At 42.2% G+C, this 26,403-nt stretch overlaps 1 protein-coding gene across 1 annotated transcript in view; it reads left to right on the forward strand.

Annotated features, from left to right (window-relative positions):
- The window catches only part of ARHGAP42 (Rho GTPase activating protein 42), a 253,118-nt gene that overhangs the window by 34,918 nt on the left and 191,797 nt on the right, over positions 1–26,403 (forward strand). Inside the window, exon 2 of the mRNA XM_084842649.1 lies at positions 16,300–16,395. Within this exon, the coding sequence (XP_084698775.1) occupies positions 16,300–16,395 (96 nt within the window). The remainder of the gene's footprint in view (positions 1–16,299; positions 16,396–26,403) is intronic.

The following is a 26,403-nucleotide window of genomic DNA, read 5'->3' on the forward strand; positions in this document are numbered from 1 at the left end:
TGGGCTTTTTCTCTCTGCTGTTTAATGCCGGGATAAGTCAGTCAGTGTCCTACTTGGGCCTGCTTGCATCTAATCTTTTTTCTTCACTGCCAGATGTTTTTATACCCACTTTGTATCATTAATAAGCTCTCAGGAAATTGGTGATGGGGAAACTGAGAGGGAGAAGATGCATGCCATGCACAATAGCTAACTTCATCTTGGAAAAGGAAATTGCTTATGTTCAAAACAACATGGTTAAGTTGTGGTGGGAGAAGACAGATTGGATGTGAAGAAAGTTATGTCCTGTAAAATGTAAAATGTATGGCTTTTTCTAAATCACTTCAGAAGCAAGGACTTTGAAATAAGAACAGAAGAATGGCTTTGAATCAGTAGAATGAATCCATCACTCTCTTTCTGGTTTTGGAAATTAACAGAGGCAATTTCCTGCTTGTTACCACCTTCCGGCAATCTGAGCTATATGACTTCTTCATTTAGCTAATACCTGTAGATAGGACCTAGCATGCTCTATGAATTTGTCTAAACCCTTTTTTAAAGTGATCTAAAAGTTGGTTCACACTTGCATGTTACTCATATGAGTCTTTCCAGAAGTATTCCTGTAACCACGCTGATCCCTAGGGGCACCCCCATCCCTCTTCAGACGAACTAAATCACCCAGGATTAAAACAGCAGTAAAATAAAGCATCCCAAGGGGTGACTCCCGTTGGTGTCACTCCTCCTCTGGTGACCCTGCCAGCAGTGGGCCCGCAGCCCAAGCAATCCCTGACCTAAGAAACTAATGTAAGCAGGCAGGAGGCTGCTAGAAAGTGCCGAGTCTGGCCTGGACCCCTCTAGGTGGCAACCCTCTGTAGACACCAAGAGTCTGTCTGGAGAAGCCACAGGTAAGCAGGCAGCAGATGGTGAAGTACACTTCACCTTGGTAAGGTGGACCGTTATCCTCTCCCTTACTGGGGAAATGCAGGTAAAACCAGCCAACCATAGGTGATGCAGACCAGGATTTTTTAATTATTATTATTTTTAAATTTCTAGCCTGCCTTTCAGGGCAGAAGCTCTCCCAAGGCAGCTTACAGCAAGGCTCCCTTATTAACCAGACTCTGAAAAAGTATTTTGAAATCAACTGGCACACCATGGTTCCAAGAAATCCTGCCCTATGTTGGTACACGTGTTGCTCTGAAAAAGGACAGATAGGAGCAAAAGGCAACATATGCAACCACATCTGGCTCTGGATTTGCAAACCATGGCTTGTGAGGCACTAGTATTATGTCTGCAGAAGCGGCAGTTCCTTTATTTTAAAAATACACGTGTTCATTATCAGAGTAAATATTGCTTCCCCATCCCCCAGGTTGGCAAAGAGATTTCAAGATGTCTTTGCCATCCACAGAGGGAGAGAAACTACTTCCTTGAAAGCAGAAAAGTGGACCATTAAAAATATTCTGTTTATAAATGCCAAGGTGGATATTGTAGTCTGTTAACATTAAAAGCTTATGAATGTGACAGAAGTAACAATATGCTCTCCTATCTATCTTCATGTGAATGCAGCCAGAATCCTAATGGTTTAATTTTTAGGAAGTGTAAAGAGATAAATTATGTCTCCTTACACCTATTTTGGGCAAAAAGTGGGATACAAATCTAAACAAATGAATGATCTTTTCTTTTCTTTTAATATATAGGCTGTCTTTCTTGAATCCCTCAAAAGCTGGCAAGTCTAAAGTGAATGGGGCCGTGGTGGCTTAGTGGTTAAGACGCTGAACTGCAGACCGGAAGGTCGGCAGCAGTTCGAGACCCGAGTGCCGCGTGACGGAGTGAGCTCCCGTCTTCAGTCCCAGCTCCTGCCAACCAAGCAGTTCAAAAGCAAGAAATTGCAAGTAGATAAATAGGTACCGCCTCGGCGGGAAAGGTAACAGCGTTCCGTGCACCTCAGTGTTCAGTCATGCTGGCCACATGACCACAGAAGCGTCTTTGGACAGCGCTGGCTCTTCGGCTTAGAAATGGAGATGAGCACCACACCCTAGAGTCGGACACGACTGGTTGGGGACACCTTTACCTTTTACCTAAAGTGAATGACAGTTGTGTTGGTCTTTGATGGCACTGTTGTTATACGCCATGTTCTATTCTGATGCTGTTCACAGGAGATTCTAAGCCTATTTTGAAGGACTTGTTTGACTGAGTTGTGGTACTGTTATATGTACCAGAATCCCCTTCTTGTGTCATCTTTATTGCAACAGAAGTAATATATTCAGATGCAATATATTTGATATTCCAAAGTCCCTCCTCTATGGGGAAAGAGAGAACTTTATTGTAGAGTGGTATTGTAAAATAGCAAGGAGTTGCGGGGGGAGGGGGAGGGGGAGGGAGAGGATGGGGATGGCTGCAGAGTAGGGACTCAACTACATTTTTATGTGTTAATCATATTGAGATTGTTAATATTGTGTTAATCATATTTTATGTGTTAATCATATTGAGATTGTAATATTGTGTGTGTGTGTGCATGGGACTCCTATAAAATATGAGACTAATGTAGCACTCTTTCGAAGGGGATAGGGTTGTTTGTTGTTCTTGTTTATTCGTTCCATCGCTTCCGACTCTTCGTGACTTCATGGACCAGCCCACGCCAGAGCTTTCTGTCGGCCGTCGCCACCCCCAGCTCACCCAAGGTCGAGTCTGTCACCTCCAGAATATCATCCATCCATCTTGCCCTTGATCAGGCCCTCTTCCTTTTGCCTTCCACTTTCCCTAGCATCAGCATCTTCTCCAGGGGATCCTGTCTTCTCATGATGTGGCCAAAGTACTTCAGTTTTGCCTTTAATAGCATTCCCTCAAGTGAGCAGTCTGGCTTGATTTCCTGGAGTATGGACTGGTTTGATCTTCTTGCAGTCCAAGGCACTCACAGAATTTTCCTCCAGCAGCACAGTTCAAAAGCATCTATCTTCCTTCGCTCAGCCTTCCTTATGGTCCAGCTCTCGCAGCCATAGGTTACTACGGGGAATACCATTGCTTTAACTATGCGGACCTTTGTTGTCAGTGTGATGTCTCTGCTCTTCACTATTTTATCAAGATTTGTCATTGCTCTCCTCCCAAGAAGTAAACGTCTTCTGATTTCCTGGCTGCAGTCAGCGTCTGCAGTAATCTTTGCGCCTAGAAAGACAAAGTCTGTCACTGCCTCCACGTTTTCTCCCTCTGTTTGCCAGTTATCAATCAAGCTGGTTGCTGTAATCTTGGTTTTTTTGAGGTTGAACTGCAACCCAGCTTTTGCACTTTCTTCTTTCACCTTCGTTATGAGGTTCCTCAGCTCTTCCTCGCTTTCAGCCATCAAAGCGGTATCATCTGCATATCGGAGATTGTTAATGTTTCTTCCAGCGATTTTAACTCCATCTTGGCTTCATCAAGCCCAGCACGTCGCATGATGTGTTCTGCGTACAGGTTGAATAGGTAGGGTGAGAGTATACAACCCTGCCGTACTTCTTTCCCAATCTTAAACCAGTCCGTTGATCCGTGGTCTGTTCTTACCGTTGCTACTTGGTTGTTATACAGATTCCTCAGGAGGCAGACAAGATGACTTGGTATCCCCATCCCACCAAGAACTTGCCACAATTTGTTATGATCCACACAGTCAAAGGCTTTAGAATAGTCAATAAAACAGAAATGGATGTTTTTCTGAAACTCCCTGGCTTTCTCCATTATCCAGCGGATATTGGCAATTTGGTCTCTAGTTCCTCAGCCTTTTCTAAACCCAGCTTGTACATCTGGCAATTATCGTTCCATGAATTGCTGGAGTCTACCTTGCAAGATCTCGAGCATTACCTTACTGGCATGTGAAATAAGTGCCACTGTTCGATAGTTTGAACATTCTTTGGTGCTTCCCCTTTTTGGTATGGGGATATAAGTTGATTTTTTCCAATCTGTTGGCCATTCTTGTGTTTTCCAAATTTGCTGGCATATGGCATGCATCACCTTGACAGCATCATCTTGCAAGATTTTAAACAGTTCAGCCGTCATCTCCTGCTGCCTTGTTATTAGCAATGCTTCTTAAGGCCCATTCAACCTCACTCTTCAGGATGTCTGGCTCTAGCTCACTGACCGCACCATCAAATCTATCCGCGATATTATTATCCTTCCTATACAGATCTTCCGTATATTCTTGCCACCTTTTCTTGATCTCTTCTGCTTCTGTTAGGTCCTTGCCATCTTTGTTTTTGATCATACCCATTTTTGCCTGGAATTTACCTCCGATGTTTCTAATTTTCTGGAAGAGGTGTCTTGTCCTTCCTATTCTATTATCTTCTTCCGCTTCCGTGCATTGCTTGTTTAAAAATAATTCCTGATCTCTTCTGGCTAACCTCTGGAATTTTGCATTTAATTGGGCATATCTCCCCCTATCACTGTTGCCTTTTGCTTTCCTTCTTTCTTGGGCTGCTTCCAGTGTCTCAGCAGACAGCCATCTTGCCTTCTTGGTTTTCTTTTTCTTTGGGACGTTTTTTGTTGCCACCTCCTGAACAATGTTGTGAACTTCTGTCCATAGTTCTTCTGGGACCCTATCTACTAAATCTAGTCCCTTAAATTTATTCTTCACCTCCACTGCATATTCATTAGGAATTTTTGTGAGCTCATATCTAACTGATCTGTGGGTCTTCCCTATTCTCTTTAGTCTGATTCTAAATTGTGCAATAAGAAGTTCGTGATCTGAACTACAATCAGCTCCAGGTCTTGTTTTTACCAACTGCATAGATGTCTGCCACCTTTGGCTACAAAGGATGTAGTCAATCTGATTTCGGTGTCGACCGTCTGGTGAAGTCCATGTATAAAGTCGTCTCTTAGGTTGTTGGAAGAGAGTAGTTGTTATGCACAGTGAGTTGTCTTGGCAAAATTCTATCAGCCTATGTCCTGCTTCATTTTGTTCTCCCAGACCATTCTTGCCTGTAATTCCAGGTGTCATTTGACTACCCACCTTAGCATTCCAGTCTCCTATAATGAAAATAACATCTTTTTTTGGCGTACTATCCAGTAGGTGCTGCAGATCCTCATAGAACTGATCTACTTCTGCTTCTTCAGCATCTGTGGCTGGGGCGTATATTTTGATCACTGTGATGTTAAATGGCTTACCCTGAATTCGAATTGAGATCATTCTGTCATTTTTTGGATTGTATCCAAGCACTGCTTTAGCCACTTTATTATTAATTATGAAGGCTACTCCATTTCTTCTGTGGTCCTCTTGGCCACAGTAGTAGATCTGGTGGTCATCTGATGTGAAGTGGCCCATTCCAGTCCATTTCAGTTCACTGACACCCAAAATGTCTATATTTAATCTTGACATCTCCCCATTAACCACATCCAGTTTGCCCTGGCTCATAGATCTTACATTCCAGGTTCCTATGGTGTGTTGATCTTTAGAACATCGGATTCGTCGTTCACCACCAGCGCCATTGGCTGCTAGCCGTCCTTTTGGCTTTGAGCTAGCTGTGTCATCACATCTGGGGCTAGTTGAACTTATCCTCTGTTCCTCCCCAGTAGCATTTTGACCATCTTCTGACCTGGGAGTCCCATCTTCTGATGGTATACCGACATATCTGTGGTTGTACTGATCCATTTAGTTTTCATGGCAAGAATACTGGAGTGGGTTGCCGTTTCCTTCCCCAGGGATCGTATTTAGTCTGAACTCTCTGCCATGACCTTCCCGTCTTGGGGGCCCCTTCACGGTTTAGCTCATGATGTCATTGAGGTGCTCAAGCTCCAGTACCACGACAAGGTAACAATCTCCTTTGCTGAAGGATGGGGTTGTACATATACTTGGATTTCTAGCTAGTCCTATTCTGAAGGCTTGGGGGCAAAGTGACTATTCATTAGGGATGTATATCTTAGGTACTTAAAAGATATTTCAGGTGCCTGGTCATCTGCTTTTTAACCAGTGTTAAATCAGTTTGCATATTGTCCAATATTTTAATATAGGCACCTTTTTGAGAGAGTAAAAAAAGTGTGAGGGATTGACACTGACCTCTCTCTCAGGTCTGGTTTACTACCTTTCATGATTGAATGTTCCACCATTAAACTCTTCTTAGAAAGCTAAATGTCAGGGAAAAAGCAGGCCAGAGACCTTTTCTCCCTGTCATGCCAGTTTTCTATGTAGAGGGATTTGTTGTTCTAGTTGTTACTGAGGAATACAATACAGTTGAGCCCCCACATGCAGCCTGAGGCAGTACGGCCCAGGCATAGGTTTGCCACCTCAGTATTAAGTAGGCCTTAAGCCTCTCAGCTTTCTGGCTTCATCACTCTCCTTGCCACCACTCACATGCCCATTAATGCCTTTGTTAATTAAATTAGGGTGCTTAGGAAAAAGTCTTGAATATTTTCTTTTTCATTCCCTAACCTTTTGTATGTTAAATTGCACACACTGGGAAAATGTCGATGTAGATGGCTGCTGATGGCCACCTGATTTCTGTCTCTGGGCTTTTAAAGGTCTATTAGCTTTCAAGCAGTAGCCCTTAACTTTCCAGTTCTTGAACCCATCCCTTCAACAAGGGACCCACATCTATTTTTTAAAAAACCTTTTTTACACCCCTTTCTTTCTCCAGTTCCTGCTGCTTCCCTCTCAGTGCAAGGAGGACAATTGCACTGGCTGCTAAGGTGAATTAGCAGCCATTTTAGATTTTCCCAACTACACCTCACTGTCTTTCTGTGTGTTTCTCTCTCTGCGCTCTTGTTTTTCTCCTGACAATCAACAGCAAGAATTTGGGGGGGGGGGGACTGAAAGCAGGCGGGGGATAGGGAGACCTACCAGTTGAAGACCAGTGCCATAAAGGGCATGGACAGGCAGCTATCTGAGGTGGAGTAGAATGGCATGGTGTCAGCGGAGTAGGGTGCAGTGGCCTCTTCCAGCTTTCCGGAGCTCAAAATCCCCTCACTATTCTTGCTCAGCATTATGCTTATTGGCCTGCTGATACTGGCTGTGTTTTTATTGATGTGATAAAACCGGCTGAGAAATGTCCAGTAATAATGATTTATAAGATACTCATTTTATTAGTATTTTAAGGCTCTTTAATTCTTTCAGGCTTCACTAAGCATTTCACTTTACCAGTTGGCATGTTTACAATCTCAGCTGTGGAAAAAAAAAAAAAATCCCACTGTGTCATGTTCTATTTAGAACAAAATTGACTGTATCGGGCACAGCAGCTGTTGGAGTACAGTACTTCTCAGTAGGGTGCTGTTGTTTCTTCAGCGTATTTTTTTATTACTGATATATTTTTCTGGCTGGGGACTCTTTGGTAGCACAGAATCAAGGTTTACTTCCTATTCATCTTGAATGTAAAGCAACAGCAAGGCTCTGTTTAGTTGGGGGTGGGGGAAGATTCCAGGTCTCAAGAGACAACTGCCCCATTCCTGTTGGAAGTGCTATACTCTTTTATAAATGAAGTACATTCTTTCATCATCTTTACTGTGAGTGTGACAGAGCAGCTACATGGAGAACTCCATGTTTATACAATACGGCTGCTGAGGCAGCAAATTGAAGGGAAGAGTGCCACAGGAGGGGGTTCTTGCCCCTTGCCTCCGGGCTGTTTTCCTGCCAAAAATCCCTGGAGAAAAGATACAGCCATCAAGTTCTTGTACATTGTTTTCTGCTTCCTCTGTTCTCTATTATTAGTTAAAGTTTTTATTGCTTTGATTTGTTCTTAACCGGTCTTCATGAGATGCCTTGAACACCTTATGGCAGAGAGGCGGCGTATTGAAAAAACTAAATATATTTGCACCCCACCCCAGTCTTAACATGCAGAGATGGGGAGTTTAAACCTCCCTGTATGCTGAGATCCATTTAAAAGTGGGATTGTAGCTTTCAAAGTTTGTCTCCCTACTAGGGTTGAGAAGGGTAGACACCTCTCCACCACAGCATGGAGAGATTGTGCCCCTCCCAGCCCATGAAACAGATGTTTAGCAGGGTGGGCAGGGTGTGATGTACCTAGGGATGGGATTCATTCATTCATTTATTGCATTTCTATTTTTTGCGGGTTGGGAGGGGCATGATGTACCTAGGGATGGGATTTATTTATTTATTGCATTTCTATTTTTTGCTGGCTGGGAGGGGTATGATGTACCTTTGGGTGGAATTTATTCATTTATTTATTTATTACATTTCTATTTTTTGCTGGCTGGGAGGGGTGTGATGTACGTAGGGATTTATTTATTTGTTTGTTTGTTTATGTATTGCATTTCTATTTTTTGCCGGCTGGGAAGGGTGTGATGTACCTAGGGATGGGATTTCTTGGATGGGGGGCTTTATCCTTGCTTCTTCATTGCTCCTAATGCAGTCTAGGTTGCTGATAGTCGCCTGGGGACAACAATCTTAGCAGCATTGGCATCACTGGGCGTGTCAAGGTTAAAGCGTCTGCTGCCCCCAAGCAATCCTGCTGAAGATTGCTGTCACCATACTGCTGATAGCTGATTGGCTGGGTGCTGGGGAAAAGTAGGCTGGACATACCAGGCCTCAGCAAGCTGCACCATGAGCAGCAGTAGGTTGTGCAGTTGTGGCTTAAGTGGTAATATAGAGAGAACATCATTTTCTCTGGCTGAAGCTCACGTATTGCCCTTTATTTATTCATTCATTTATTACATTTATATCTCGCTTTTTTCCTCCTTAAGGAACTCAAGGCGGCGTACATAATTCTCCTCTCCATTTTAGCCTCACAACAACCACCCTGTGAGGTAGGTTGGGCTGAGAGTCTGTGACTGGCCGAAAGTCACCCAGTAAGCTTCCATGGCCGAGTGGGGACTAGAACCCGGATCTCTCAACTCCCAGTCCAACACTCTAGCCACTACACCACACTGGCTCTCCTTAATTTTCATTTTAACAGTCAAACTGACTGCTCTTAGATTTCTTGCCTGTGATGCAAGAAATCCGATAGCCAGGACTCTTGGAGCTCAACCCCTCACTAATGGGAATAGAAGCTGGTGATGCATCCCAGGGCAAGCCACATCTCAAACTAAGCCATAAGAAATCAATAAATACGTAGTATTTAACTTAAAAGGGGCTTTCAGTGTCCTCCCTTTTCCAGATTGACTGTATGTTCTTAAGATTTTCAGACAGCTCCTGGAAGCTTATCTGGGATTTCCTCAATTAGAGAATTGTTAATGGAGGGCAAGGTGCCCTGAAAGTCAGCTTGTCCTCCATTGGTGATCTTTATAGTTTGCAGCTACAACTAAGTGTTAAGTTTAATTCTTGGTTCATGTGGGACTGTAGTGGAACCCAGCAGGTTTGCCCAGTGCCCTTCCTGAATTAACAGGGCATCATAGAACATGCCCCCTATTCTGCACTATTCTGTGTTTCTGTAGCAAACATGCAGGGAGTTGATATGAAGAGGATTCTCTGAAGGCAGCAATTTTATTTTATTTTTTGAAAACCACTGCTTTTAAATGAAAGCCATCATTATTTGGGGGATGTATATTTCATAGTGCCTTCATCTCTCTCTGTAGTTTGGTTAAGAAATGGTTTTTGGTGTTTTACAGCCATGGTACCATTTCCGTTTATAAATCCTCTATATGCCATATGTTTCTAACCTGACACATCAAGCTGTCTGTGAGTTGAGGGTTTGTAATGGGAGGCAGAATCCCCAAAGCAACATTGCTGCTGCCCAATCACTGGTTGTAATGTTTGCGATTTTATGGGAGAAGTACTCAGCAGATTGTAGCCCAAGTAAACACATGACCAATATTTTTCTTATGTAGACATTTTAAAAAGCTTGGTCTGTGGATTTAAAACAGTATGAAGAGGCAGTTGGGAATATAGGCAGTTGGGAACTGCCTTATACTGAGCCAGACCATTGATCTCTCTATCCCAGTATTGTTGATACTATTGGGATACAACCCAGGATCATTGCCTTGTTGTGACGAAGGGGCTTGCGTAACTCAGTGAAGCCATAAGCTATGCCGTGCAGGGCCACCCAAGGCGGACAGGTCATGGCGGAGAGTTCTGACAAAATGTGGTCCACTGGAGAAGGAAATGGCAACCCACTCCAGTATTCTTGCCAAGAAAACCCCATGGAACGTATCACAAGGCTAAAAGAGATGACGCCAGAAGATGAGCCCCTCAGGTCGGAAGGTGTCCAATATGCTACTGGGGAAGAGCAGAGGGAATTTCCAAGTAGTGCCAGAAAGAGTGAAGCGGCTGGGCCAAAGCCGAAAGGACACTCAGCTGTGGATGTGTCTGGTGGTGAAAAGAAAATGCAATGCTGTAGAGAACAATATTGTTTAGGAACCTGGAATGTCAGATCAATGAATCAAGGTAAGCTGGAGGTGGTCAAATATGAGATGGCAAGACTGAACATCGACATCTTGGGAATCAGCGAACTAAAATGGACAAGCATGGGCGAATTTAATTCAGGTGACCATTATATCTACTACTGTGGGCAAGAATCCCTTAGAAGAAATGGAGTAGCACTCATAGTCAATAAAAGGGTGGGAAAAGCAGTACTGGGGTACAATCTCAAAAACGATAGAATGATCTCAGTACGAATCCAAGGCAAACCATTCAACATCACAGTAATTCAAGTCTATGCCCCAACCACTGAGGCCGAAGAAGCTGAGGTTGATCAGTTCTATGAAGACCTACAGCACCTTCTAGAAATAACACCAAAAAAAGATGTCCTTTTCGTCATAGGGGACTGGGATGCCAAAGTAGGAAGTCAAGAAATCACCGGGATAACAGGCAAGCATGGCCTTGGTGTACAAAATGAAGCAGGCCAAATGCTAATAGAGTTTTGCCAAGAGAACACGCTGATCATAGCAAACACTCTTTTCCAACAGCACAAGAGGCGACTACACATGGACATCACCAGATGGTCAATATTGAAATCAGATGGATTATGTCCTTTGCAGCCAAAGATGGAGAAGCTCTATACAGTCAGTAAAAACAAGACCTGGAGCTGACTGTGGCTCAGATCATGAGCTTCTTATCGCAAAATTTCGGCTTAAATTGAAGAACGTAGGGAAAACCACTAAACCATTCAGGTATGACTTAAATCATATCCCTTATGAATATACAGTGGAGGTGAGGAATAGATTTAAGGGATTAGACCTGATAGACAGAGTGCCTGAGGAACTATGGACGGAGGTCCGTAACATTGTTCAGGAGGCAGCAACTCAATCCATCCCCAAGAAAAAGAAATGCAAGAAAGCCAGGTGGCTGTCTGATGAGGCTTTACAAGTAGCTGAGGAAAGAAGGGAAGCGAAAAGCAAGGGAGAAAGGGGAAGATATACCCAGCTGAATGCAGAGTTCCAGAGAATCGCAAGGAGAGACAAGAAGGCCTTCTTAAATGAACAATGCAAAGAAATCGAGGAAAACAATGGAATGGGAAAGACGAGATCTTTTCAAGAAAATCGGAGATATCAAGGGAACATTTTGTGCAAAGACGGGCATGATAAAGGACAAAGAAGGCAGGGATCTAATAGAAGCAGATGAGACTAAGAAGAGGTAGAAAGAATACACAGAAGAAGTATACCGGAAAGATCTTAATGTCCCTGATAGCCAAATAGAAAGATCTTAATGTCCCTGATAGAAAGGAGTACAACAAGGCTGCATATTGTCGCCCTGCTTATTTAATTTATATGCAGAGTACATCATGAGAAACGCCGGGTTGGATGAATCACAGGTCGGAATTAAGATTGCCAGGAGAATTATCAACAACCTCAGATACGCAGACGATACCACCCTAATGACAGAAAGCGAAGAGGATCTAAAGAGCCTCTTGTTGAGGGTGAAAGTGGAGAGTGCAAAAGCTGGTTTGAAACTCAACATTAAAAAAACTAAGATCATGGCATCTGGCCCCATCACTTCCTGGCATATAGAAGGGGAAGAAATGGAAGCAGTGACAGATTTTGTTTTCTCTGGCTCCAAGATCACCGCGGTCGGTGACTGTAGCCATGAAATTAAAAAAGGCTTGCTCCTTGGGAGGAAAGCTATGGCAAACCTAGACAGCATAGTAAGAAGCAGAGACATCACGTTGCCGACAAAGGTCTGTATAATCAAAGCTATGGTTTTCCCAGTAGCAACATATGGCTGTGAGAGCTGGACTGTAAGGAAGGCTGAGTGCCAAAGAATTGATGCTTTCGAACTGTAGTGCTGGAGAAGACTCTTACGAGTCCCCTGGACTGCAAGGAGATCAAATCAGTCCATCCTAAAGGAAATCAACCCTGAGTGCTCATTGGAAGGACAGATCCTGAAGCTGAAGCTGAAATATTTTGGCCACGTAATGCGAAGAGAAAACTCCCTGGAAAAGACCCTGATGCTGGGAAAGATTGAAGGCAAAAGGAGAAGGGGACGGCAGAGGATGAGATGGCTAGATAGCATCACCGATGCAATGAATATGAACTTGAGCACACTCCGGGAGAGAGCGCAGGACAGGAAGGCCTGGCGTGCTATGGTCCATGGGGTCATGAAGAGTTGGACACGACTGAACAACAACCCAGGGTTTCAGGCAGGAATTTTTCCAGCCCTAACTAGAGATGAACTTGGGCCTTCTGCATGCAAACCATGTGCTCTGCCACTGAGCTGTGGCCCCTCCCCTCAGCTGAGGGATATAATCCAGCATGAGACTTTTCGACACTGGTGCTAGAGCATAGCAATTCAGGCTGGTGGACTTGAAGTATTGCCTTTCAGCCTGCTATGTAACTGCTGGCTTCTGAAATGCAGTATGGCTATTCCCAGGCTACATAGCTATGTTATTTCAAATATTTTTTCAGTTCAGTAAATTAATTTGGAGTGCAATCCTATGGCCCCAAGACAGTCTGAGGGGCCATAACATGCAGTAGATCTTCCCCTTTGAGTCCGGAGACAGCACTTCAACCTTGGAGAAGGACATCTGAGTGTGAATTTGTGTGTGTCCCCCCCCCCCCACCACCACCACAATGGAAAGCTCTGTAGCTCCCTCTTCCAAGGTTGGGATTCTGTCATTGGAAAGGGAGGCAGTGGCTGTGATGGGGGCAGGCCAGTGAGCAGGGAGAGGAGAGGTCGTGGATCCACTGGATCCAATGGCCTCTCAGTCCCCGTCCCCAATAGAGTGGGCAAGTTAGAGGGGCTCAGATGCCTGTCTAATGAAAAATCCTGAGTTGGAGGATGGAAAGGCTAAAAAAAAAAATCTCTCATTCCAGGAAGACCTTGGCAGGGCATGGGATGGATAGAAGCCTCCAATGGGCATCTAGCCCATTGAACTGTACCCTTAATCTTGTATTCATGTATAGACATCCCCTTTTGCGCTTTTTGGTGGGTGTGCCACCAAGTTTTTGGTTTTCTTTCCTAAACGCTTCTCTGCACCCCTGCTCCCACCCACCCAACAAACTCAGAAGTAACAAAAAGAGGAAACTGCCATTGACCTGTAAGAGTGATTTTTTGTACATTCTTAAGCCCTGTAACTCCACAAGAGTGGATGCTTTAGGATTTACAAAGAATGTTTCCTTCTTTCTACTCATCCTGCCCTCTCCTATTGATACCTAGACTTTTTAAAAGAACTCTGAGCAGCACTTAGTTTATTTTAAGACATAGAGAAATTCTGCACAGCTCATACACAGGATAATTTTCTCCCCAGTGTTGGTCATGAGGGCTTTGTGGCTCAACACACACAGGGCAGCTGCATAAAGAGCCATTTCAAGTCCCAGCAGCTCCATCTTGGTATGTGAATCCAACCCTCTCCCTGCTCAGTTTAGTTTTTATATGCTCTGACTCAGCAGGAAAGATTCACACATTATATAGATGTACGTTTGCATGTACATATCCATCAACTTATTTATTTTTATTTATTTTACTGAATTTATATCCCACCTTTTTTTCCTCTTGCAAGGAACCCAAGGCGGCTTACGTTATCCTCCCCCTCTCCATTTTATCCTTATAACGACAACCCTATGAGGTAGGCTGCGCTGAGAGTGACTGGACCAAAGTCACCTAGTGAGCTTCCATGGCTGAGTGGGGATCAGAACCTCTCAACTCCCAGTCCAACGCTCTGACCACTACACCACACTGACTTTCAGTGTGGTAAAGCATTTGTTTTAAATTCTCTCTGATCAATGTGCTGCTTTCAGCTGACCAAAAACGTGATTCCAAAATGTTAATATTGATCCTTTCTAAACTTTGTGCTATCAGGGAGCCTTTTTCACATTGACCTATCTGCTGAAGATCCCCTATGCGTTTGTACAAAACCTCTTGCATGTTGTGAGGCATTGTGTATGTTTACTCACTCTGTGCAGGGTGCTTGTCAAGGCTGTTGGATCTTGCTCCATATGAATTCCTTGGTGGCTGTGCATGGCAGGGGAATATGAGTGGTGGTAGTGGGGCAATTCAGGAAAGCTTGTTTAATATTTGATTTATTTATTTTCTTACTGAGGAACCCTTCACATGCCTCCAAGGGAAACTCCAGGTCTTCCTGGAACACAGTTGGAAAGAAGAATAAAGTTAATGTAACTTGCCAAAACTTGTATCTTCACACTTCTGCAGCAGAATCTTCATTGTCTAATATCAGATGTGCAGCTGCCAAACAAGAATAATGCATGATCTCAGTAGGCTTTTTTATAGCTTGGAATAAGAAGCATCCAGCAAATCTGCAGAAAATTCACTCAATGCCTTTTGTAATAGAAAACATATATTAAGTAAAATATGGAGACAGTACAGTAGCTCAATACATCAAGACTACCAGATGTGCTTCTGTTTGTAATAACTGTAATTCAGTATTCAGTGTATTCTTCAGGACTTGCAAAGGCAGGGCTGCAGAGAGGCCAACTCGTAGATGTAATGCAGTTGGACAGATTCACACATGGGGGGGGGTGTCGTCCCCCCCCAAATGTGGGTTTAAGTTTGAGTGGAATGGGGAGTGTAAAATCACACCTAAAAAAATGACAAAAACTGTTTTAGAGGTGTGTCTGTGTCTTACATCTCTATACTACACTTCTGTCTGATTTTGTGTATATATGTCCATTTTAAACAAATAGACTTGGAACCTGATCTGAATATGCCAATTCTATACATGTTGTTATTGAAATCAATGTAATTAATTTACAAGCAAAGGTACTTGGGACATCGCAGGTCATTGGCCAAATCCTGCCCACTAGCGAGCATCTCTGTGTGTGTCTTTTTACCCTGCTGAAAGAATTCCCCGAATATCACATACTACCTATGATTAGCAAAGTAGTTATTGAGTGGTGTGGGGTTTTTTTTTACATACCCCTTCTAGCAATGTCATCTTATGCATCCTATAATTGTATTTGCACTTTATGCCTGCATTGGATTGGTTCATAGTCATTTTTTTTTTGTTTCTTTTTTTAATTTACAATATTTATATACTGCTCCATATCTGGAACAGATTTCGGAGCAGTGAACACAAAAGATAAAATAGTAGAAGAATAAAAAGGTTAAAACACCACATTAAAATTATGCTTTTTAAATGAATGCCTCCTGGAACAGTGCTGTTTTAGGAGGCACCAGAAACAACGCAGTGTAGGAGCCTGCCTGACTTCCAGGGTCAGAGAATTCCAAAGAAAGGGGGCCTCCACACTGGAGGCTCTTCTCCTGGTGGACTCTAATTGGACCATAGGTCCATGTGGAACCACCAAGAGCGAGCCCCCTGATGACTTTAGTGACCGGGCAGGTTGGTATGGGAGAAGGCATTCTCTCAGGTATCCTCATCCCAAGTTGTTTAGGGCTTTGTACACTAGTACTAAAACCTTAAACCTGGCCTGGTAGCAAATAGGTAGCCAGTGCAGTTCCCTCAGCAAAGGAGTTACATGCTGGAAAGGGGCAGGTCGTGACAACAACTGACCTGCTGTATTCTGCTTTAGCTCCGGCTTCCATAACAGCCTTAAGGGCAGCCCCGCATAGAGCACATTGTAGTAATCCAGTCTTGAGGCTACTAGCACCTGCACCACTGTGGCCAAGCTATCCCTGTCCAGGCGAGGCTGTAGCTGGCGAACCAGCTGAAGCTGGTAAAAGGCACTCCAAGTCTCCATGGCCACCTGGGATTCCAGCGACAGTGATGGATCTAGGAGTACCCCCAAACTCTGGACCAAACTATTTTAGGACTTGCTATGCATTCAGTTCTTTTTTTCTGATGGGTCCCCAAGGGGAGAGCTGTGCTGTTGAATTCCAGTCTGTAGAATATCTGATTCATCCAGTATAACTTTTCCAATAAGTTTGGCAATGCTGTGAATTCTTTAATCAGTGCTTTTTTCCCCTTGTACCAGAAAGGGAAAAAAAGATAGTACTATTAAAAATAATCTATTTGTATTTGTTATTCTATGCATAACACCCACAATAATTTTTACGCTGCTTTTCTTTTACAGATTTATCGATGGCAGTACAGAAGTTTTCTCAGTCACTTCAAGATTTTCAATTTGAATGTATTGGAGATGCTGAAACAGACGACGAAATTAGCATTGGTGAGTATTCTGTGTTGCTTCCAGTTGCAATATTAATATTTTAATCCTATGTAAATTATAATTTAAAATTGCAATGACAATATTCTGTTTAGCTGATAAGTGACCTTTAAATCCCTTATGATATCTGTATTTATGTGTGCTTTCTGAAATGTATAGAGTTTGGGACATTGGGTAGAATTTAGGAACATAGGAAGCTGCGTTATACTGAGTCAGACTGCTTGCTGGTCTATCTAGTCCAGTATTGTCGACACTGTCTGAATTCACATGATTTGGGGGGAAAATAAGCCATTCTTATAAGCCATTCTCCCACCCTGTGCATGCTGGTCACGCGCCAGTCTTGACCTGCTGGGCACGGTTTGTTGTGTCTTCTGAACCCGGCAAGGGTGCATGGCGGGTGGATTTACAAACCACCCCACAACCCATGGCTTGTTCTAGAATTGTAAGGTGGTTTGTAACACACCTCTGACTCGCAACCTTGCCAGGTTGAGACGACACAACAAACTACGCCCAGTGAGGGTAATTACGGTAACAGCACAGCATGCGACCAGCATGTGCAGGTGTGGGAAAATGAACTACGTTGGCTTATTTTCCTTCCTTGATGGTGGAAACCCAGCCACTGACTGATGGTGGTCCAGTTTGCACAATCATCATTGGTTGAACAAACCGTGGTGGCTTGCTTAAGCTGTGGTACATCCTGGGCACCATTTGCCTAATCACCCGCACAGATGTGGCTTGTTGTGTGGCCCAAAGTTGGGTAGTATGGCTTGTTGGAAGGGAAAACAAGCCTCACATAACCTAGCAGCAGGCCATAGCCTGTTTCCTCCTCCAACAAGCCATACCTCCCAAGTTCAGAAGACACAACAAGCCACGTCTGTATGGATGATTAGGCAAATGTTAAACAAGCCACCATCACTTATTTAACGCAAGGTGATTGTGCGAATCAGGTCAGTGTCTCTTTAGGGTTTCAGGTGGGAGTTTCTCTTAGCCCTACCTGGATAGGGACTCGATGGTCTTATAGGCCCCTTCCAACCCTACTATTCTATGATTCTATGCCAGAGATTGAACCAGGGATCTTCTGAATGCCAAACATATGCTCTACCACTGAGCTATGGCCCTTGATGCTGTGATCTGCCTGGCATCTAGCTAAAAAAATTGGGGGGTGGGGGTGGGGAGATTGTTTACAGTCTAGCCATATTTAATCTGGAGGAAGGCACAGGTAAAGAAGACCTTAGTGTTTGCTCCAGGTGGCCTGTTATGTTATTTGTTATGTTACAAATAAGCTGGCTTGGAAGGATTTGTATCTTAAAAGGCAGGATAGAAATAATTGCAATAAATAAATAATAAATATAAGCTAGGGATGTGTAAAACCTCCTTATCGATGTGGATGTTTCCACCTCATCTGGAAAGTGCAGTTGAATGCTCAGACACTTAACTTGCATAAAAAGACATACAGCGTTCACAAGGGCATGCTTTTATGAATGGTTGCTTTGTGTGTTAGTGTACATCCCAGCATAAATGTGTATTTCCTATTCAAATTGTTGTCTGGCTTGCTATTTCACAGGGTGCTAGATTACCACTTGCAAGACAATGTTATCTCATTTCCCCATTCTGTATTATTTGCTTAATTGTCAATATATTGATCCATTGTGTTTATATCTGGTCATAACTGTTCAGAAATCTGTTTATTTGTCACCCTTCTCCAATTGTGGATTTACAGTTTTTGCTTTGGGAACTGAACTCCAGGTATTTATCCCTTCCCTAATCTAAAACTGAAAATCTTTGTGATTAAAGTGACACTGATGTCTGAGGCTGCCTTATCTGTTATGATCTGAACTATTTTGAAGAGCCTTTTAAAGATGTCTTTGGATGTTAAAAAGTCATATCAAAGTATCCAAAAAGAATCCAGGAATTGTGTGCACACACCAAAAATAAAAAAAATAAAAATTGACAGATGATTTATTTTTACGGGAAGCTTCAAAGAAGGGATTTCTGGTTTACAAAGTATATGTAGCCAGGTTGGTTGTCATGAGCATCAAAGAAGCTCACAGGAGCAGAAGTTAAACTAACAGAAATAAAAGCCCAATGTATTAGAGATCTGGTCATACTGTCAGCCTTCATAGGATAATCCTTTTTTTATCTCACTAAAGCAACAAGCTAGAACTTGGACCATATTTTATGTGCCTATTAAAGCTTGATGTATTCGCCACTGAAGATGACTGGATCATGCTGTAAGAATTGGGGCCAAGCAATTTGGTAAAAAAACAAATCACCTAGATTTGCATTTTCAGATGTTCCCTTGATTAATATAAAACTGAAACGCACCACTCCAAAAAGGGATTTAATATTTTACACTTGATAATTAATATATTTTCCTGCCCTCTAGATATTTGGAGCTACGTCAGTTTTTCATATAAATCTGTCTGTTTACTAGTAGTATATTACACAATGTTTAAAGACATGAGTAGGCATTCAAATCTATAGGTACTTGAATGCTGTTGATTTTTTAAAAAAGTTTATTACTAGGAAATAGGATAATTTGGAATTCAAATCATATATATCATGAGTGGGCAACATGTGTTCTGCTCTGCTGCCCTGTCAAATTCAAAAATAAACGAATAAATAACTATTTACAGAAAAAGTACATCTTTAGCACCACAGAGTGCCCAAGGGGTCAAATTTAGCTTGTTTGCCATCTAGATTTGACCCTTGTAACACTCTGTAGCTGCTACTGACACCATTATTCCCCTTAAAACCCCACATATATATGTAAATTAAAGCCAAGAGAGAGGAGATTTAGAGAGAGCATGGAAGAGCAGTAAACAAGGGAGTTCTACATGGGAGTTTAGTGCAGAAGTTTAAGAACATAAGAGCCATGCTGGATCATACCAAGGGTCCATGTAATCCAGCATTCTGTTCACACAGGGCCAACTAGCTTCCCACGGGAAACCCACAAGCAGGACATGAGTGCAACAGCATCCTCCCATCCATGTTCCCCAGCAACTGGTGTACATAGGCATACTACCTTTGGTACAGGTGGTAGTATATAGCCATCAGGCTTAGTAGCCATTGATAGCCTTCTCCTCCATGAATTTGTCCAATCCTCTTTTAAAGTGGTCCCATCTTATGGAAATGAATTCCATAGTTTAAATATGCACTGTGTGAAGAAGTACTTCCTTTGATCCATCCCGAATCTCCCACCAATAGGTTTTATGGGGTGACCCCGGGTTCTAATCTTATGTAAGAGGGAGAAAAATTTCTCCCTGTCCACTTTGTCTACACCATGCATAATTTTGTACATCTCTATCATCTCTCCCCTTACTCACCTCTTTTCTAAACTAAACAGTCCCAAATGTTGTAACCTTTCCTTATAGGGGAGTTGCTCCAGCTCCTTGACTGCTTGAGTTGCCCTTTCTGCCCTTTTTTACAACTCTAGAATATCCTTTTAGGTACAATATCCTTTTTAAAGTTTGAGGGTTGTGGTGGGAAGTCCAGGAAGGCTGCAGCAATACTGACAGAGAACCCAGCAATATGGCTGCTGAAGGAGCTGCTGCAGTGATCTGCCAGGTCTGTGCTATGTTGGTTGTACAAAACTGCACTTAGAGAGCTTTGGCTATTGGGCGGTATAGAAATGAAATAATAATAATAAAAAAATACAGCAAGTGTAAGCATGTACCAGGGCGTGAGGCATGACTATGCATGTTAGCTCCTCAGAATTTCTGGACAAAACCAATCAAATGGAGTCCTGAAGTGATACATAAATTTAATAAAATTATGAAATTTTGCAAAGAAGAAAACAATATTCATTAAAACCATACAAATGTACTAAAAGTGTCCATGCAAAGGCCACTAAAACCATCCCCCCATTCAACATAAGAGTGAACAAGGGAAATAGCCACTAAAGCTGAACTATTAAACCAGGAATAGGTACGTGCAACATCAGTCCCTGTGATGATAGGCAGTATTTCATTTTTCAAACCACTTTTACCCTACTCTTTAGGCAAAAGACTCCATAGGTATGAGGCTTCTGGTTTTGGCAGGACAGATATATGTGTACTCACACACCACCAATCTGTCCTTCCCTTGTATAACAATGTCTGCTAGCCTCCAGGAGCTTTTCTCCTGGTAATACTCATTCAGGCCTTTGTGGTTTCAGTTCTTAGTTATACTAATACGCCAATGGCTTTTTATTGCCTTGTGAGTACATTTTAAAACAGTTTGGGCTCTATGCACATTATGCGCCATTACAATCTCCACTGAAGTCTTTAGACCAGTTTGTAAATATTGCTCTCATTGTGTTAGGCATAGGATGTGTTCTCAGAGGCTGCTCCAAAGTTCTGGAATTGTCTTGTCCTGGATGTCTATCCAGAGCTGGGGATGAGCAGTTTCTTGTGTTGACTGTAGACTCTTCTATTCATAGGAGCATTCAGTGACTGACAATCGGCAGAATGATGGATTTTCAGTGGGTTACTTATTAATATGTAAGTAATATAATAGAAGTGTTTAAAGATAGTCTAGGTCAACCTTCCCCAACCTGTTTTCCAGATGCTTTGGACTACAACTCCCAGTATCCTAACAGTTGCCTTGCTCGCTGGAGCCGATGGGAGCTGAAGTCTAAAACATTCCCCAGGTTGCCAAAGGCTGGCCTAGGTTCTACAAGAGAGTTCAGGGAATACATTTAAAATTAGTTTAAGGGTTCTGAGTATGTAACTTCTAGGAATTGATCTAGACAGGGGAACAAGCTATTGAGCTTAGTAATGATGTAGCTTGCCCCCTTTCTGTTCTCTTTTTAAATATGCCCTATGAGGAGAGACTGAAAGAACTGGGCATGTTTAGCCTTGAGAAGAGAAGACTGAGGGGAGATATGATAGCGCTCTTCAAGGACTTGAAAGGTTGTCACAGAGAGGAAGGCCAAGATCTCTTCTCGATCATCCCAGAGTGCAGGACACGGAATCATGGGCTCAAGTGACAGGAAGCCAGATTCTGGCTGAACATCAGGAGACACTTCCTGACTGTTAGAGCAATACGACAATGGAACTAATTACATAGGGAGGTAGCGGGGTCTCCCACACTGGAGGCATTCAAGATGAGGCTGGACAGCCATCTGTCAAGGATGCTGTGACTTGGATTCCTGCATTGAGCAGGGGGTTGGACTCAATGGCCTTGTAGATCCCTTCCAACCCTACCATTCTATGATTCTACAATTCTATGCTTTCTGCATGAATTGCAGCTTTGGGCTTGCTTCAGATTTATAGCTAAGTTTCTCCTATTGTTGGTGAACATTAAGAATCAACCCTTTTTATAGCTATTCTGTTTTACATTTTCCTAAAACATGCGGGCAATGTATATAGAAGCTGTGAGATGCTCTCCCTCACCCCAAATGAACAAGATCTCTTGCTCTTCAAATCTGAGATTACCAGGGTTTTATGCTAAAATTCAAGGATTCGTGTGAGCTCAAGCAAGCTTTCCAAAGGATGTGATGGTATCAGATTCATGGATCATCTTGCTTTCCTGACTTTTAATCAATGAAATATTGAAATGTAATCTGAAAATATTAGGGTTTTAAATCTGTTTCCATGTGGCTTAACCACCAGAGAGAGAGAGAGATCCTACAGCGGAGGTAGGGCTGATCTTATTTTTTGAAAAGGAAGAGAGGACTGCACCTGTGAAGAGATGGACAGAGAGGGATGGTAGAATGTAAAATCATGTTAAATGTATTTTTGTTCCAATTTTAAAAAATTGTGACATGGTGATATGATACGGCTAAATCAGTCCTTCCTATAAGGACACTGGATTGAAGATGCAATACATCATTCTTCTTATTGCTAATGATTACAGTTCCTCCATCTTCCAAAATGATACTTGCAATCTTTCAGCCACAGATAATGGATGGCAAGGATGCAAGCATCTTAGCTGTTGAAGATGCATTATCATGAAGTGAGCTTTCATCTCTGAAACTGTATAAGACATATAAATTGACAGGGAATGGGGACATTTAGCTCAATTGTATGTCAAGTGCCCATTGAAAAGAAAATTTCAATAAACTAAAATGAGACTCTGCATGTGCAGGTTTATATGTACATGTTATTGACCGGCTGGGTTGATGCAGGGCCCATTCTCACATCACTTTTGTGACATGGGAACAGCTGCCATGAGGCTCCTTCCCATGCAGTTTAGATATCAGAATCCCTGAGCTATGTGGGATGAGCTCATTTTCCTCCCATGTGGTTCAGGAATTCTAACTTGAAATGTGTTTATTTATTCATCGGATTTATATACCACTCTGCATCCAATAAGATTCCCAAGGGGTGAACAATAAAAAGAAAGAAAAAGGGATCAAAATACAGAATTAAAATTTTTAAAATCATATTATGCCCATAAAACTGTGGCTGGCCAGTCAGGGAAAGCTGTTTCAATAAAAATCTCTTAAGCAGGTGCTGAAAACAAAAACAAAAGCAATGCAGGTGCCTGCCTGACATTGGCAAACAGGGAATTCCACAGAGAGGGAGACAATACACTGAAGTCTCTACTCCGAGTGGACTCCAAACCAACCGCAGGTCCATGTGGAACCACCGGAAGTGTCTCACTGATGACCTCAGTGACCAGGCAGGCTAGTAAGGGAGAAGGCACTCTCTCAAATATCCTGGTCCCAAGTTGCTTAGTGTTTTATACACCAATAATCAAAACTTAAACCTGCCCTGGTGTTAAATAGGCAGCCAGCTCCCTCAGTAATGTTGTTACATGCTGAAAAGGGGCAACTCCTGACAGCAGCCAAGCTGCCGCATTCTGCACTAACTGTAGTTTCTGGATTATTTGGCCTGTTGTCTTCATGAACAACAGTTGTTGGTATTTTAATTAGATCTACCAAGGTGCTGAGCACCCCATTACTCAATGTTCCGGGGGTGGGCTGGGGGACTCTGTTGGTGTCTGAGCTTTTATTGCATGGATTTGCCTCTTTATTAATTATTTTCATTTGGTGTATGAGGCACTTTACCAATGAAGCTATTTTATGAACACAAGTGAAGTTAAGAAGGTTAGTGTACACAGTAGGGCTCGTGAGAAGCCACCACTCCGATGAACTATCTGGCGATATTGTTAATGTTATTTTACCCAACTTTTCTTTTTAAATCATTTTTTGCCAGTGTAACTTGTGTGCTGTGGCTATGCATGTTGTTGTGCAAATCTGTTTCCTTTTGGTATTTTGGTATTCTATGTACCAGCCTTCTCCAATGAGGAACATTCAAGATGTGTTAGACTACAGTGCCAATCATCCCAGCCAGCATGGCCAATGATTGAGGATTATGGTTTTGTAGCCCAGAACATCTGGAGAGCGCCAGATTGGGGAAGGCTGTTTTATACTTCGAAGTTTCTTCTGAAAATTTGTCTCTCCCCTCTCTTCTACTGAGCCATAAATTCAGTCTATTGAGTCAGCAGACGAAATCATAGTCTGTAATCTTGTCATACAGGCTTTATCTTGATCTTTCCCCTCCTCCTCATTGCTAGACAAGGTGAAAAAAAGTCTCCTTAGAGTTGGGACAATATGTATCTAGTCTGATGAGTATGGTGGATAGACCCTTCTCCATAGCAGTGGCCAGGCAGTGGAATTTTTTTCTTTGGCAGGTACATTTGATCTCCTTGTGCTCTCCTTTCCGATGGTCATTCAAAACTTTTTTTAAAAAACCGTAGTGCCTTTTACATGACTTATTTTTGTCCCGACTATTTGTGGGTTTTGCTATCGTTTATATTTTGGGTTCATGGTTGGGTTTATTGTATTGTAGTTCACTGCTGTGATAGCTCTCTGGCCAAGAAGTGGTGCAGAAATAAACATTCATATTAATTTACTGCCCTGATTTAAAACAACAACAACGCTAATCTAACTCACTGGAAAGTGCATTTGGGAGACCCATATAAGCTATGCAAATAAGCAAATTTTTCATATTGTCTTAGTTTGCATGATGTATTCTACTTCTGCTCATCATGGGAGGGTCACTGGGCTATATTTATTTATTTGTTTGTTTGTTTATTTCATTTCTATACCGCCCAATAGCCGAAGCTCTCTGGGCGGTTCACAAAAATTAAAAATATATAGAAGAATAAAAAACTATCAACTCCCTCTCTGGTTTTAGCAGTTTCACTAGCCATTGCCTACACTTTTTATACCCCATCTTATTATCCACAAGGGCTTAAAAGGAAAGATCCTTTGGGAAGGACCTCATTTCCATATGTTTGTAAATTTGTCTTCAGTGGTGACTATGTACAGTTTTAGCTATAACATGTGTTTCACATTTTCTGGTGGCTTTTCAGATTTCATTTTGTTGGCTTAGTTTTACGCTGTTCTGGTTGTGGGATGCCCTCCTCAGGGAGCAGTGCTCTTTTAGGTGAAGGCCTTTTTTTTATTCTCCCAGGCCTTAGTCCCTCCGTTTAAAAATGTGTTAATGGGTACTTTTTAGATCCTTGCACTGCTGTTGTCCTCTGCTGTTGTATTTTCATTTTATTCTGTGGATGTTTTTAATTTCTTTTAGATTTTACATTATGTTTTATTCTTGTATTTTATGGTTTTATTTCCACTTCGTGAACTGCTGAGAGAGCTCCATCTAATGCAGTTAATACTTTTATTGGATTCAAGTAAGAAACAAATTTGTGACATGGGATTTATGGTCTTGCTAGCAGAACTGTTTTTTAAAAGAAAGTTTGGTGGTGATAATGTGTGCAAGTATTTGTAAATTCACAGCTATTTAAGTCACATAGCCACATTAATGGCCCATGGCTCATGTCCTTGTCTTGACTGATTTTTATTGCTGATCTTATGCAAATATTTATTTGGCTTATCAGCTCAAGAAGATAATGTGTGGAGCTTTTTCCTCAAAGGTAAAAGTGAAGATAGATGTACATCTAACATGTGCTGGAAGTGGTTTGGATACACTTGCTGGATTCTGAGTAGGACTGCAACCTTCAGTCTAGTTAATCTAACAGAATTTAAATCCTTTTCTTATATTGTGAGAGATGGCTTAAGTTGGAAGTTACTTATCCCATTAATAAAAAATAAAACTCTAATGAACCATGTTTGGTGTTTGCTTTTGGAAGGCTATTTTGGGAATGGAGATTGGTTCGAGTGTTAAAGTACTTTAACTTGCGGGGGGGGAGTTGAAGAGAGCATGGAATGACAGTTGGGTGATGGGTAGAATTTTTGTCAGTTGAGAGGTAGAGGGGATAAAATGGGTGGGAATTAGTTTTACAGATTAGAATTAATCCCATTCATTCCAGACATCAATTTACTGTGAATTTTTTTGATCCTCAAGTAAACGTGCTCTGCTGACTCTGGATAATTGCCAGTGAAACTCTTGCTTAAAGGTTTTGAACACCTACCCCAGTACCTACACAGTGCTGTAGTCATAGTGAGATTGTGACAAACATTGCACAGAGTTTTTAAGAGTTCTTGCTGCCTGAAGCTATAAATTACTAGGAGTTGAATAGCTTACCTAGTAAACCCACAGTCACCTACGGGTCACAGAACTGGAAGAATGTGTCTTCCTGCTTTGGTTGCACAATGGGAACAGAATTCTTTCTTTATGCAGTGGTGGAGGGAATTACGTCAGGGATCACTGAACAGTAATGGTCATGGTGGTCATGAAATCAGATCATTTGATCTGCCGTCATCAGTAGAAATGTAGATTTGCTGGCTCATGATTAACTATGGTAGATGACTCCATGGCCTCAGGGCTTTGTCTCTGTGTTGGCCTTTAATGATGGATGCATTTTGTTAAGTGTTAAGTTAATAAAAGTAATTCCTTTTGTAACCCCACAAGGACATGCACTGGTAGTCGCCCCTGCCCTTACTTCCCCCAGGTGTGCATGGAAAGTATATTCGTACATTTATCAACAGTGTTGTTGCAAGACAATGTTTGGTAAAATGTGGGAAGTTCTCATAAAATTATACAAATTAAACCAGAGATCAACCAATTTTGACTGGCCTTGGTAGTAGCTATTTGTAGTGTTTTGTTGCTGTTTTTT

This window comes from Heloderma suspectum, chromosome 3, assembly GCF_057233095.1.
Source record: "Heloderma suspectum isolate Gila_16-S chromosome 3, 16-S_ref, whole genome shotgun sequence".
Classification (NCBI taxonomy): domain Eukaryota; kingdom Metazoa; phylum Chordata; class Lepidosauria; order Squamata; family Helodermatidae; genus Heloderma; species Heloderma suspectum.